Here is a 15,677-nt window from a genome sequence, read left to right on the forward strand (position 1 = left end):
ACAATAATAAATAAAATAGAAAACTAATGTTAGAGTAGGCTACATACCAATCAGGCAACGTGAGCTCTCACCCGCAGGAAGACAAGGGAATCTGCAGGCGCTAGTCTGATACAGCAGCCATTACCTAAAGCAAAACTGGGGAGGAACCTACCAGCGGTGATCAGCAGAAAGGTCACTGCTCAGAACACGGGAAGCAACAGCCAGGAGATCTATAAAGTCATAAGCAACCAATATAAGCAGCCTCGCAACAAGGACATGCCAAATTGCAAACCACGGAGATTCTCTCCTACCTGCGGCAAAGCGGAAGCAAGGGGCACCGGAAACGAGGCGCGCGCTCTCAGCAGGAACGAAAGAGCACCCGAGAGTCACCTGCTTTTATAGTGCGTCCCCTTATGGTGATTGGCCAATAATTACCAAGTGATCTAACAGAAAGATCCTCTTAAGCCAAAAGCCGCTACAACAAATCTTTGTTCGGCTACATTTGCAATCTGAAATATCAGTTACATGAAATATATAACAAACAGACAGACTGAAACCCTACACACTGCCAATGCCTGCAGCCCTCCAAGCAGCCTCCCTGCTTCTCCTCTCTATGCTCCCTCACTGCAGGATGAGGGGTTGTCTGAGGGGGACCGTGTGGCTGAGGATCCGCTGGCTGCTGGTGGCACAGGGACTGTTCATGATACAGCCTCCAGTGAGCCACAACAGACCGTGTCTTGTGCTGGAAGAACTGTGAAACCACCAGTTTGGGCCAGGGACTTTGTTACCTTTAGTTAACTGATTTTGAAGTGGGCTTGGTTGCATGTAATGTGATGGAGGAAGGAACATATGTGAACACTGCAACATATTTTCTTACTGTAATTGCACCTTGTTGCAATGTATATGGTATGTCTGCACACTGTGGTGTATCAGTTCTAGCTGGTGTATAAGTGGCATTGGTATGGCATACTGTGTTGTGACTGTGCACTTAGTGGGACAGGCATAATGTTTCTTGCCGTTGGAATGTTTAAGTTCAGCTAGAATTTTGCTTGTGTTGACGAATTTGTTGTGCTGTATACTGTTTACTTTGTATACACTTGATACTGTTTTGAAACGGGGATGTTTCATTTTGGGGTATGGGAGGTATGTAACCTACTTTATTAAGTTTATGTTGAAAGGATGCCCTGGTTTGTTTTATTTCTGATAAAGAAGAAGTTATGCTGCATATGTATAGGGCTTTTATTTTGATGGTGAAAAAACCCGGAAGGGTGGGTTGCTCTCCACGCTATGTTGTTCGTATAAAAAGGAGCAGTATTAAAAAGAAAAGGTGAAGCATGTTCTCCTCATAACGAATCCTCCGTATGTTTTTATTTTATAAATGATAATAAGTACAGGCGAAGTCAAGACCCTTGGTTACAATCATAACAAATGAATTTACTAAGTATCAATCAACTCAGATTTATATTCTAACCTTAGATGAAATACATTGTTTACTCATTAATTTTCTTATTTATTTCCTGCATGAAATTATGAACAGCTACTCAAACAATCAAAAACAATTCAGCAACTTAATGTGAATGGCAACTTCCAAAAAGTTATTGCTCCAATTACTATAGTAATCAATATGATTTAAAGTTTTGTCACCAATCAACAACTGCATTTTTGGATTCCTGTAACTGTCATGAGAGACAGATTTCATTGGAGTATTTATTTATGTGAGTTCTGGTATAAATTCATGTTGATGAGTTCATATGGTCATTAAAATTGATTTAAATACAATAAATTAAATGTTAAAAAGGTTAGCATTAATAAATGGTTCTTTATGAGTATTCCAGTTTAAATACTTGGTTAGATGTCCTTAATGCAAGGTTTCGTTTTATTTTGAAAGATAATGAGTCATGTGAAGAGAGTTTAGTAGAGGTCATGACCATGGAATTGTGGGTCAGAACCATAGACTGTCCATAAAAAGGTCAGAACAAGTGGTACAATCAGCTCGGTTGTCGAAGAAAGATGTGGTTCCAGTATAATATTCTGCATATGGTGCAAGAGGCGCATATGGTAGCTGTATTTGATTGTTATTTGTGTATAATGCTTTTGTGCCTTTTTGTGGATATTGTGCTGAGTTTCTGTATTCTATCTGAGTAAACTTTCTTTGTGCCAGCATGGTTGAGCTTGACTGTCGATGGACACTAGCACGCCATGATAAAACTTGCCTACATGGACACAGAGACACTTTAAGGCAAGAGAGACGTATGTTTCAACTTGTTTTATTTTTTTTTTCTTATGATGTCGTCTTCGGACGAGAGAGCCAGAGAGAGACAGAAATATAGCTTCTGTATGAAGTGTGGCCATTATTTGAACCAGTGTAGCTACAATTCCCTTAACAATATCACCCAAATTACTCAAGAAGGCAGGAAGCTGTGTGATGGAAATGTAACCATAGAAGAAGTCACTTATGTAAGTGAACATCTGAAAACTAACAAATCTCCTGGTGTCGATGGCTTTTTTCAGGATTTTGGCTACTTGAAGTTTTCTTAGACTGTATTAAAAAAGAAACTCTCCCACTTCACTGACACTGGACTTGATTTTTTTATTCCATCTGGGTCACAGGGGGGCCGGAGCCAATCCCTGCTGACAATGGGTGAAGGCAGGGTACACCCTGGACAGGTCGTCAGTCCATCGCAGGGCTGACATACAGAGACAAACCACACACACACTCACTCACACACCTATATGCAATTTAGTCACCAATCAACCTAACATGCATGTCTTTGGATTGTGGGAGGAAGCTGGAGTACCTTCTTTATCCCTTTATCTTAAAAAGGACGAGTGTTACTGTTGAAGGCTGGAGGTTTATCCCGTCTCACACCGGCAGCACTCTCTCTGTTTGTCTACAGAAGAGCTCATAATACAGTTGATCAATGACTCTTTGGATAAATCAGTCTCTAAATAAACCAGCATCTATCTGGAATTTTATACCTACCTACCTTGGATTTGTACTGTTGTGATAATAAAATGGGGAAACTTCTCTTTACCTTAATTCCACAGACAAATGCTTTTAGCTTGGTCATTAATATACAATCACAGTTTTTATGTGGAATGATTCAATTCATTATTCAATTTTAATGGACAGTTATTGAACTATTCTGAAGTTCTGGATACGTCTTGACTTCCTGTTGAAGGAGTTCACCACAGTTAGAGATGCTGTTCCTGCCGTCACTGTGATACTAATGTGTGTTTATGTGTGTGTATGCATGGTCTGAGATGTGTTTACATTTACACACATCCTAAAGTATAAGTTCACATTGATGAATCCCACACTTTGCCCAGAAATGATGACACAAAGTGGTTCACAGACATTTCTGTTGATACTCAGCTCTGAAAAATGAGGGTCCAAAGAGGAACAAGGCAGAACGTGAGGGACGAGCTCTTCCTCTGGATGATACTGGTCACCTTGAAGCATCAATAAAGCAATGACATGAGGTGGCTGACACAGATCAGCTGATGTGAGGACGACCTCAGTGCTCTACATGAGCATCAGTGAAGTTTCTAGTTTGACTCTTCTAATGGCATAAAACACAGATTAAACATCAATAAAACCTGCAGGTGGAAGGCCAGACTCCTGGGTGAATACACCAGGTGGTAGGAGAGACTGCACCAGTGGCCATAGGAGCACTGTGGCCCTGAGAGCTCAACACACTGCAACTTAGAAAACACAAGCAAATAGTCACAAATCATTGAACAACAACTGTGTCCCAGCAGGTTCATCACTTTTTAAAGTGATTTATACTGACAGCCACGGGAAAGTCAGTGAGAGAGAGGATGACCTGCAGCAAAGAGACACGGGTTGGACTCGAACCTGTGGCCTCTGCGGTTTGGACCACGCCTTCATGGTACACATTCTACCAAATAAGGCACAGGGACACTGCATCACTTTTTTGTTGTCCACTGGAAACACCTCTGTTGTGTTGCAGTGTTTGTAGTGTTCTGAATGGGTTTGTGTTTTGTCTGTTTGCAGGTGTTTACTTCAGTTGCAGCAGCTCAGTACTTATCGGACCGTTCTCACTGTCTGGTCTGTGACCTGACCTCCAGCTGCTCCAGCCTCTTGCACTGGAACAAACCACTTTTAAACCAGTCAAACTTCTTCACAACGAGACGTCTGTTGTCCCCGGGGGTCATGTGACCTGCAGTTCACACTGTGGACACCAGGACGTCACTGATCATGTTACTGTCTCTGTGTCCTCAGTTCCTCAGCACGGAGACACTGTGGAGGTCTACGGGGGGAGGGAGTCGGTCCTGCTGCCCTGTGAGGACTCTTCTGTACCTCAGAGGCCCACAGTGACGTGGAGCCGCAACGATCTCAGTCCATCAACCGTCCACCAGCGACACCAGGAAGGTGATGACCTCAGAGACCAGAACCAGATTTACAGCAGCCGAACATCGATGAAGACTGACGCTCTGACGACTGGAGACCTCAGCCTCACTCTGAGTAAACTCCGCCTCTCTGACAGTGGCAACTACACCTGCACCATCACAGCGTTTGGAAATGAGCGAAGACTGAGAGACATACAGCTGCAGGTCAAAGGTCAGCAACAAGCTCTCACACCTACAGGTCAAAGGTCACAGCTTTAGATACAGGTCAGAGGTCAGAGGTGTACATACAGGTCAGAGGTGTAGATACGGATCAGAGGTCAGAGCTTTAGATACAGGGCAGAGGTCAGAGGTCAATCATTTTCGACTTGTTCATGATTCAACTGCTTTTTAAAGAACAAACCTGCTGAGCTAATAAAATATTAAACATGAAGAAAACAATAAGAACTAGAACAAGCCCTGATTACACTGGCTCCTGTATGTTGGTTTGCTGCAATAGTCACATAATTGATTGATTGACTGACTGATTAATTAATTGATTATTGATTGACTGATTGGTTAATTATTGATTGACTGATTATTTGACTGATTGCTTGATTGATTAAATATAAGTTGGAACTTATACCAATCAGCAGTGACTGTCGTATCCAACCTGATGACATCATCAATTAAACAGGGAAACAGGGAAACACCTGTGAATGAGCACCAGACAGTGGTTCAGGACCAGGGTCACAGGGGTCATGTAAAGGTCATGTTGTTGTTGATGTTTTTCTTGTCCACAGAACCAAACTCTGACCTGGTTGAATTCTGGGTTCTCCTGGTTCTGCTGATTGTTTCCTTTGGTATCATTATGGGTCTTGGAGGATTTATGAGACGATTCATCATCAGAGGTATGTAAAATCACCGGGAGGCAAAGTTCAGTGCAGCAGAGATTTATTGTAGACAAAGCCCGAGAACAACAGAAGTTGTTCTGAAAATCTAGTACGTGACCTCTTCTTTTATAGTCCAAAAATTGCTCACACCCCCTATCATATTTCCCTATTCTTCCCCAGAGACTGGATTACTACCTAACTCTCCCGTCATACTGAAACTGGCCCCTCGCCCACCTGCGCCTAGGGCACACAGCTCTCTGTGCCTAGGCCATGTCTAGTTTCTTCTTTTTAAAAACCATTTCTCAGTATAATACCTGGCTCATTATTTCTCGATGCTCTTTTAACATAACTCTTATATAATCATGCTCATAAAGCTTATCTATTTTCTTTTAGTTAATTCCATGCTCAGTAGACACCATTATATTCTAATTCTCTGCTATTACATTTAAAAAAAAAAAAAAAAAAACATGTTCTCATCCAGGAATACACCATTATGTTCTTCTTTTAAATAATATATTTGCTTGAGTTTAACAGATGATACACACAGTTTACATATATTGTGACATTACTCTTCACACTTCAATCATGTTTGTGAGGAGTATAGTAATCATAGTCGTCATTATTGTAGACATAGTACATTTTAACAGATAGACGTAGTACATTAGCCTTTAATATTAAACCACAGAAACATAAAGTTTTGTGACAGTCACTCTTCCTCGGGCACTCTGAGGAAGAGTGGCTGATTTTTTTTTAGTCTTCACTGCAGGAGGTTGTGGGCAGATGGTGTCGAGCTGAGATAATGCTCTGATTAACTTTAGACAGGCCTAACTGTAGAGAGACTGGTGCTGATCACCCGACTCTAAAACTGTCAACAATCTTCATACTATATACCACTGACAATTTCAAGGTTATAAAAATAAAAGATCACACATGTAGACTAAGAAAAGTTACCTGGACCATGTGGCAGAAGAAAGAGAGAGAGAAAGAACACACAGAGAAAATTATAAAGAAGTAAAGTTCAAATGCTGGACTGACATGGAGTCAAAAAGGAAGAGTGAGGAGTCCATAACTCCACATGTCGTCACTGTGAACGTCAAGAAAAATCTTATTTAAGTTACTGGATTATATTTACAGTGGAGGAAATTATTTGATCCCTCGCTGATTTTGTAAGTTTGCCCACTGACAAAGAAACAGTCTATAATTTTAATGGTAGGTTTATTCAAATAGTGAAAGATAGAATAGCAAAAAGAAAATCCAGGAAATCACTTTAAATAAAAGACATAAACAGACTTGCATTTTATTGAGTGAAATAAGTATTTGATCCCCTGGCAAAACATGGCTTAGTACTTGGTGGCAAAACCCTTGTTGGCAAGCACAGAGGTCAGACGTTTCTTGTAGTTAATTACCAGGTTTGTGCACATATCAGGAAGAATCTTGGTCCACTCCTCTTTGCAAATCATCTCCAAATCCTTAAGGTTTTGAGGCTGTTGCTTCGCAAATCGAAGCTTCAGCTCCCTCCACAGATTTTCTATGGGATTAAGGTCCGGAGACCAATGTTCCCTCTAATGTTTCATGTGTCAGGGCACACATACAAGCTCCCTGAGCACACTGAGGACCCTTGTGAGCAACACCAGAAGTGCACGCTGTGGCCACACACCAGTGTCACACCTGATCAACAGCTGGGATCATAGCAAGGTACATGGCTTATTAAAAGAATCAAATTACAGCAGCAATTTCCATTCGTTTACTTTTAATATAAGTGATTTGGCCCACTTAAAATGAAATGCACTGTTGTTAGCTCGCTAACTTGCATGGCGCCACGGCGCGTATGGGAAGGGCACCTACGTAAGCAATGTCAATGCTATGATTGGCTGCGTAGCGGAAGTGAGGGGTATCGTATCATTGGCTGGACATCTGTCACTCACTGTGTTACACTGCAAAAAGTTACAGAAAAAAAAAAAAAAAAAAATGATTGCACTAATTAATTTACAGTTTGTTGAATTTTATTTTATGCGCTGTATAGATTTTGTGCGGTGAGAATGTGTGAGCAGTGCGCGATTGCGCAGGCGCGCAGCTTAGAGGGAACATTGCCGGAGACTGGCTAGGCCACTCCATTACCTTAATATGCTTCTTTTTGAGCCACTCCTTTGTTGCCTTGGCTGTATGTTTTGGGTCATTGTCGTGCTGGAAGACCCATCCACAACCCATTTTCAGTGCCCTGGCAGAAGGAAGAAGGTTGTCACTCAGGATTTTATGGTACATGGCCCCGTCCATCTTTCCATCAATGCGATGAAGTCGTCCTGTCCCCTTAGCAGTGAAACACCCCCAAAGCATAATGTTTCCACCTCCATGCTTGACGGTGGGGACGCTGTTCTTGGGGTCAGTATTTTTCTTCCTCCAAACACGGCGAGTTGAGTTGATGCCAAAGGGCTCGATTTCGGTTTCATCTGACCACAGCACTTTCTCCCGAGACTTCTCTGAATCATTCAGGTGATCATTGGCAAACTTCAGACGGGCCTGTACATGTGCCTTCTTGAGCAGGGGACCTTGCGGGCACTGCAGGATTTTAATCCATTGCGGCGTAGTGTATTACCAATGGTTTTCTTGGTGACTGTGGTCCCAGCTGCCTTGAGATCATTAGCAAGCTCCTCCCGTGTAGTTCTTGGCTGATTTCTAACCTTCCTCATGGTCAGTGATACACCACAAGGTGAGATCTTGCGTGGAGCCCCAGAACGAGGTCGATTGATGGTCATTTTGTGTTTCTTCCATTTTCGAATAATTGCACCAACAGCTGTCTCTTTCTCACCCAGCTTCTTGCCTATGGTCTTGTAGCCCAATCCAGCCTTGTGCAGGTCTACAATCTTGTCCCTGATGTTCTTAGACAGCAGTTTGGTCTTGCCCATGGTGGAGAGGTTGGAGTCTGATTGATTGCATGGACGGGTGTCTTTTATACAGGTGACTGATTGACACAGGTGTCTTTGCTGCAGGTAACAAGTCCAACGAGTAGGAGTATTTAACCAGTCTGTGGGAGCCAGAATTGTTAATGGTTGGCAGGGGATCAAATACTTATTTCACTCAATGAAATGCAAATCAATTTATATCTTTTATATAATGTGGTTTTCTGAATTTTCTTTTTGATATTCTGTCTCTCGTTGTAAAAAGGAACCTACTTTTAAAATTATAGACTGTTCGCTTCTATGTCAGTGGGCAAACTTACAAAATTAGTGAGGGATCAAATAATTATTTCCTCCACTGTGTACAGTAAATAAAAGCAAAAATATTGTTTTGAGTTGTTTGGTTTTTTTTCTGTTTTAAAGTGAAAATTAGAAAATGAAGATGTTTTTTGTTTCATCTTCAACATCCACCTAACATTAGAAATGGTCAGATAATCAGAAGAACTAAAATATCATAATTTACATGGTTCAGTTAAATTTTATTTGTATGGCACCAAATCATAAGAGTCATAATCTGAAGGCTCTTTCCAGAGTCAGGTCCAGACCTGACAGACAGAAACCATCAGCTCCACCATGAGCAGCAGAGACAGCAGCTTCAACAGTCTGCTCTCAGTCTGTCTGCTGTGTGTCCTGTTCACAGTGAGGACTTTCTGTCCAACACTCAAACATTCAGCTTGTTACACTGAAGACTGTCCCCTGTTCCCTTCTGGTCTGATCTGGTTCTGTCCTTCAGGTTTCTCTACAACTTTGTGATCCTTCAATAAAGAGATTAAAACCTGCTGCTGCTCTCTGAACAGCTGATCATGTGGTTTGTTGTCCTCTCAGGCCGACAGGTGGAGGTGGAGGAGGGGGAGGAGTCTGTCCAGCTGCACTTCAAGACCACACATCACCTGTCTGAAGACGTCAGAGTGGAGTGGACAGACAGATACAACAGGAAGGTCCATGTGTATCAGAACAGTTCTGACAGACCTGAAGAACAGGCCCAGGTTTACAGAGACCGAACAGAGATGAAGGAAGACCTGCTGAGAACTGGAGACCTCAGTCTGACCCTGAAGTACCCAACAGTCAGAGACAGAGGAGAGTACACCTGCAGAGTCTACAAGGACGGAAAATTACTGAGAGAAAAACCAGTGATTCTTAAGGTTGAAGGTCAGTGTTGTTTATTTGTCTCTGGTTGTTTATTTGTGTCTAGTTGTTTGTCTTTCTTTGTTTGCTGGTCTTTGGTTGTTTGTTTGTCCCTGGTTATTTGTTTGTTTGTGTTTGTTTGTCTGTAGTTTTCTTTGTCTCTTGTTGTTTGTTTGTCTCTGGTTGTTTTGTTTTTTTGTCTCTGGTTGTTTGTGTCTGGTTGTTTATTTTTCTCTGCTTGTTTATTTGTCTCTGCTTTTTTGTTTGTCTGTGGTTGTTTATTTTTGTCTGGCTGTTTGTCTTTGTTTGTTTGTTTGTCTGTGATTGTTTGTCTGTGTCTGGTTGTTTATTAGTCTCTCATTGTTTATTTTTCTCCGCTTGTTTATTTGTCTCTGCTTTTTTGTTTGTCTGTGGTTGTTTATTTGTGTCTGGCTGTTTGTTTGTCTTTGTTTGTTTGTCTGTAGTTGTTTGTGTCTCATTTTGTTTGTCTCTTGTTGTTTGTTTGTCTCTGGTTATTGGTGTCTGGTTTTGTTTGTCCCTGGCTGTTTATTTGTCTCTGCTTTTTTGTTTGTCTGTGGTTGTTTATTTTTGTCTGGCTGTTTGTCTTTGTTTGTTTGTTTGTCTGTGATTATTTGTCTGTGTCTGGTTGTTTATTAGTCTCTCATTGTTTATTTTTCTCCGCTTGTTTATTTGTCTCTGCTTTTTTGTTTGTCTGTGGTTGTTTATGTGTGTCTGGTTGTTTGTTTGTCTTTGTTTGTTTGTCTCTGGTTGTTTGTTTGTCAACAGACATGTTTGGATTTGAAATCATCTTCTCTTCAGTTTTCATCCTTAAATGTAAATGTGACAAACAGCAGGTCCAGACTGAGAGGAGACGATCACACCACCATCAAGACTCTGATCCTCTCCAACACCTTCAACACCTGGTTTTAGTTTGTAGATTTCTGTCCCCTCTTCCCTTCTGGTCTGATCTGGTTCTGTTCTTCAGGTTTCTCTACAACTTTGTGATCCTTCAATAAAGAGATTAAAACCTGCTGCTGCTCTCTGAACAGCTGATCATGTGGTTTGTTGTCCTCTCAGGCCGACAGGTAGAGGTGGAGGAGGAGGTGGAGTCTGTCCAACTGCCCCTCAAGACCATATATCACCTGTCTGAAGACGTCAGAGTGGAGTGGAGGGACAGATACAACAGGAAGGTCCATGTGTATCAGAACAGTTCTGACAGACCTGAAGAACAGGACCAGGTTTACAGAGACCGAACAGAGATGAAGGAAGACCTGCTGAGAACTGGAGACCTCAGTCTGACCCTGAAGTACCCAACAGTCAGAGACAGAGGAGTGTACACCTGCAGAGTCTACAAGGACGGAAACTTACTGAGAGAGAAACCAGTGACTCTTAAGGTTGAAGGTCAGTGTTGTTTGTTTGTCTCTGTTTATTTATCTCTGGTTGTTTGTCTTTCTTTGTTTGCTTGTCTTTGGTTGTTTGTTTGTCTCTGGTTATTTGTTTGTTTGTGTTTGTTTGTCTGTAGATTTCTTTGTCTCTGGTTGTTTTTTTGTGTCTGGTTGTTTATTAGTCGCTTGTTGTTTATTTTTCTCTGCTTGTTTATTTGTCTCTGCTTTTTTGTTTGTGTGTGGTTGTTTATTTGTGTCTGGCTGTTTGTTTGTAAACAGACATGTTTAGATTTGAAATCTTCTTCTCTTCAGTTTTCATCCGTAAATGTAAATGTGACAAACATCAGGTCCAGACTGAGAGGAGACGATCACATCACCATCAAGACTCTGATCCTCTCCAACACCTTCAACACCTGGTTTTAGTTTGTAGATTTCTGTCCCCTCTTCCCTTCTGGTCTGATCTGGTTCTGTCCTTCAGGTTTCTCTACAACTTTGTGATCCTTCAATAAAGAGATTAAAACCTGCTGCTGCTCTCTGAACAGCTGATCATGTGGTTTGTTGTCCTCTCAGGCCGAAAGGTGAAGGTTGAGGAGGGGGAGGAGTCTGTTCATCTGCCCTTCAAGACCACACCTCACCTGTCTGAAGACGTCAGAGTGGAGTGGACAAAGAGTTCCATGAAGGTCCATGCGTATCAGAACAGTTCTGACAGACCTGAAGAACAGGCCCAGGTTTACAGAGACCGAACAGAGATGAAGGAAGACCTGCTGAGAACTGGAGACCTCAGTCTGACCCTGAAGTACCCAACAGTCAGAGACAGAGGAGAGTACACCTGCAGAGTCTACAAGGACGGACACTTACTGAGAGAGAAACCAGTGTCTCTCAAGGTCGAAGGTCAGTGTTGTTTATTTGTCTCTGGTTGTCTATTTGTTTCTGGTTGTTTCTTTTTCTTTGGTTGTACGTTTGTCTCTGGTTGTTTATTTGTTTTCATTTTTGTTTGTCTCTGGTTGTTTATTTGTTTTCATTTTTGTTTGTCTCTGGTTGTTTATTTGTCTCACTGTCTTCTGTCTCCCCTGCAGAGAAGTCCTACAGAAACAGAAGCCGCTCCACTGATCCAACCCCGCTGATGGCTGATCAATCAGTTTGATTGGTCTGTTGATCTTTGATCATTGATAAAATCTGACTTTGGACCAGAGAGGAAACAGAAGTGAAGGAGCTGATGGATGATGGAAGAAGACAGGAGGACACTTTGAGTCCCGCTGACTCTGTCACAGTCTGCAGACTCGCTATTGATCAGTTTTGTTTTGTATTGATCAGTGTTCTGCCACATATTGATCAAACATGTTGTTGTAGTTGTTTGGAGACTCTCAGGTCCAGATGTTCTCAGGTGTTTGTGCTGCATCTATCAGTCACTGTTTGTGTGTCTGCAGTGTGCATCTCACTCCTCATTGTGTTGACATTTAATCACAGATAATAGATGAACTGTGTTAACAGAGGATGAAGATGATGAGGATGATGATGAGGATGATGATGTTTTCTACTGAATTTACTGATTTACCTGTACATATAAATGTATGACCAACCTCCAGGTGGCTCACTGAGACACAGCTCTCCATGTCAAACAGTGGTTGTTCTGAGAAAAACAGGTGGACCTTCCACCCAGAGGCTGATATAAAGAAGAGGTTTGGGCTCTGTGTTGTTAGTTCGGCCCCGGGGCCAGCTCGGGTTTATCTCTTGTTTCTAGAATAATCTCTATTGTATTGAACTCTGTCCATTTCCAGTGGATTTCTTTTTTTACAGTTTAGGATCCAATAGATTTGCATTAGTGCTGAAAATGAATAGTTGGAGAAAAGGTTCAGACTTAGTCTCTGGCCCACATCTGAGCTTCTACTCACCAACACTTCATCACACTGGAGTTTAAACTGATCCGTGATGTAAAATCACAACAGACTGAAGCTGAAGTTTTCTTCGGCAGCAGCTCAGTGTTAACATCAACACCACCTCCACCTGCTCCATCTCTTCCTCTGTCTGCAGCACTGTGTGGACCTTGTGTTTATTTTGTGCGTATGTGATTTGTCTCATTCTTCATCTCCTCTCTTTTGACCATGTTTCTTTTCTGCAGAGCTTCTGATGCTGTTAAGTTACTGTTTAACTCTTTGTCAGTTTTTGGGTAATTTTTGCATATTTCTTCCTTTTATTTGTAATTTTCTTTTTCATTGACATTCAACATTAATTAGATATTTCCATACAATATGTTACAATATGTAGATTTTAAACTGAATGTATATGATATATTTATGTTTGTCACAGATCTCAAAATACTTAAATACATAGAAAAGAAAGAGAGAAAAAAATGAAAGAAAGAACCATGAATGAATAGGAAATTATCTTTTATTTTTAACAGAATTAGTGATTTGTGAAAATAAAATCAGGTTTTTGTGGTGTTACATAGTTAATCCATTTTTCCCAGTATGCTATAAATTGTTCCAATTTATGATTGACAAAAGCTGTTATCTTCTCCATCTTATAAATATCCATTGTAGTTTCCACTCATGCATTTAAAGTTGGGCTCTCCTGTAATAACCATCCTCTCCTCAATATTTTTCCATTGAGCAGTGTTTGATCAGTTGCACCAGCATATCATCGCTCTCATCTGTGCTGCAAAATAATAATATCTAAGATAAGGCAAGCCCCACCCCCCTTCTCTTTGCAATGTTTCGAGGTGGACCCTAAGTCCTTTACCTTGCCATATATATTTTGATAACATTTTGTCCCATTCATTAACTTGGTTATTGGCTAACCTTGATTGCCATAAAGTCTGGAATAGATATAACAATCTGGATAATATATTCATTTCAATAGATTCAATCCCTGAGCTGAGGCTAAAGAAAGGAATTAGGTTCCATCCTACATTTTTTTTGTGGATAGGCAAATCATTGCACTTGCCTATGTTGATCTTGTGTCTGATCATTATGTATCGCTGCGGGGAGGAACTCTTCTACTCTTCTACTTCGGCCATGATGGAAGTAAACAGTCTATAGTCTACATTGAGAACAGATAGTGGTCTAAAGGATCCTCATTCCATTTAATCCTTGACTTCTTTTGGTGTGGCTGAGATTATCGCTTTTCTCCATCTGGGAGGCATCTGTGCTTTCTGTAAAGCCCAGCTCAGTGTAGGGAATACAATGGGAATGAACTCATCTTTAAATTCTTTATACCATTCTGCTATATAACCATCTGATCCTGGTGATTTATTCAATTTGAGCCTACTAAATCCACCTTCAGTTAAGTCAGTAGTCATCTTTCTATTTTGTTCTTCATTTAAGGTTGATAACTTTAGGGAATTTAAATGGGTGTCAATTTGGGTTACACTCCCACGAGGAACTGTTGAATTTAGAGTTAAAAAAAACAAAAAACTTCTAAAGCGTCCTGGATTTCACTAAGCTTATTTTTTTTTAACCACTTTTGACTTCGATCCGTAATTCTATGGATTGTGTTCTCTGCAGTTTTTTTGCGAGCTTCAATGCAAGCGTTTTCAGAGATTTAATTCCACTTTCATAATGTCTCTGTTTGAGGAACATTACATTTTTCTCAATTTCCTGTGTAGCTAAACTATTAATTTAATTCCTTATTCTCTTAATTTCTTGTTTTGTAATTCCTGTAATGTCTTATTCCTTACTTTCTTCTTATATGGAGTTATTGCTATAATTTTCCCTCTCAGGACAGCCTTCAGGGAATCCCAAAAAGTGGGAGGTGAGACCTCTCCATTGTTGTTGTAGAGTCTAGGTTCTGTATATATGTACATATATACGCTACTCACAAGAAGTTAGGGATATTCGGCTTTCGGATGAAATTTCAGAATGCACCTAAAATGCACTATAACCTTTACAGGTGAACTTAATTTGACCTTCTCTAAACTTTTGAATGCACATGTCCAACTGTTCAATGTTTCATTCCTTATTACATCACATGATGTAATAAGTTGATTAACTGCAAAAGTCTGATCCATGAATTGACCACTAAATGTCCTGGTTCAATGACATTTTGTATTTAAACAGTCATCTTCATCACGCTGTTCACATTTTGACATCATGAGACCAAGACGACACCTAACAATCGACCAACAGTACCTGGCCATTGTGAGGCTTCATATAGGAAGTTGCCACTGAGCTTAGAGTGTCGCAGAGTGTCATCAGCAGGTTGCAACAGAGACGCAGAGAGACTGGAAGAGTCACAGAAAGGCATAGAAGTGGACGTCCTTTGGCCACATCCCATGCTGATGACTGATTCATTGTGAACAGTGCCCTGCGGAACCGGATGATGAATGCCACTCAACTCCAGACATGTTTAAGGGAGGAGAGAGGCACCCAAGTGTCTCGTCAGACCTTTCGAAACCGCATACACCAGCATGGTCTGTGTGCTAGACAACCTGCAAGGGATTACCCTTTCGCCTCACTTTAATTTGTATATTGTTATATATGGTTGGTGCTGATTTATTCATTTAATTGACCATTTGGCACTAATTATCAGTTTCTTGTTTTCTTCAGTTTACTTTCTTTTTTTTCCTTGGTTACACCATTGGCAGGAGGCCATTTGAGAGCTGCTGATAACCAGGGTCTAGGTTTCAGAATTCGGCCACTGTATGTTTTTTATATTTTGTGTTGGAAGTGTAATCCCCTAATTATGTTTTGTTTCTTTTAGGAGCTGGGTACCTGTGGTGGTGGGGCTGGTGTCCTCCTATGGTGGTAGAGCCTTCTTCCTGTGTGCTGTGTCCTGAGTCTCCTGGTATTGACTTCACTTGTGTGGGTGTGTATGCACATGTGCTTTCGGGTGACTTCTCCTGGGATCCTGTTTCCGTGGGCCTACCCTGCCACTAGTAAGCCCCGAGCTCCAATTATATTCATTTACCCTGCCACTGAGTGAATTGTGTTTTAATAACTCTCCTTATGTACTAAATTGTAAATAAATATCATTGATGGATGGAACCATGTCTC

General features: G+C 41.0%; 1 protein-coding gene across 5 annotated transcripts; it reads left to right on the forward strand.

The window, feature by feature from the left end:
- The first annotated feature begins 1,676 nt into the window (after positions 1 to 1,676).
- Positions 1,677 to 15,677, forward strand: LOC139618607 (butyrophilin-like protein 2). 5 transcript variants are annotated; one of them, XM_071474691.1, is made up of 7 exons: positions 1,678 to 4,564; positions 5,133 to 5,240; positions 9,002 to 9,325; positions 10,379 to 10,702; positions 11,257 to 11,577; positions 11,763 to 11,833; positions 15,385 to 15,677. In XM_071474691.1, the coding sequence occupies exons 1-6, from the start codon at positions 4,423 to 4,425 to the stop codon at positions 11,828 to 11,830; spliced, it is 1,287 nt and encodes a 428-aa protein (XP_071330792.1). In that variant the 5' UTR covers positions 1,678 to 4,422; the 3' UTR covers positions 11,831 to 11,833; positions 15,385 to 15,677. The 5 variants fall into 5 exon arrangements, with proteins under 5 accessions (XP_071330795.1, XP_071330792.1, XP_071330794.1 ...); XM_071474693.1 differs by having other exon boundaries at positions 1,679 to 4,564; positions 11,257 to 11,581; positions 11,765 to 11,833; XM_071474694.1 differs by lacking the exon at positions 15,385 to 15,677 and having other exon boundaries at positions 1,677 to 4,564; positions 11,776 to 15,366.

The sequence above is a fragment of the Trachinotus anak genome, unplaced genomic scaffold (assembly GCF_046630095.1).
Source record: "Trachinotus anak isolate AG129_WGS33_773 ecotype Australia unplaced genomic scaffold, CSIRO_AGI_Tana_v1 ptg000003l, whole genome shotgun sequence".
Lineage (NCBI taxonomy): Eukaryota > Metazoa > Chordata > Actinopteri > Carangiformes > Carangidae > Trachinotus > Trachinotus anak.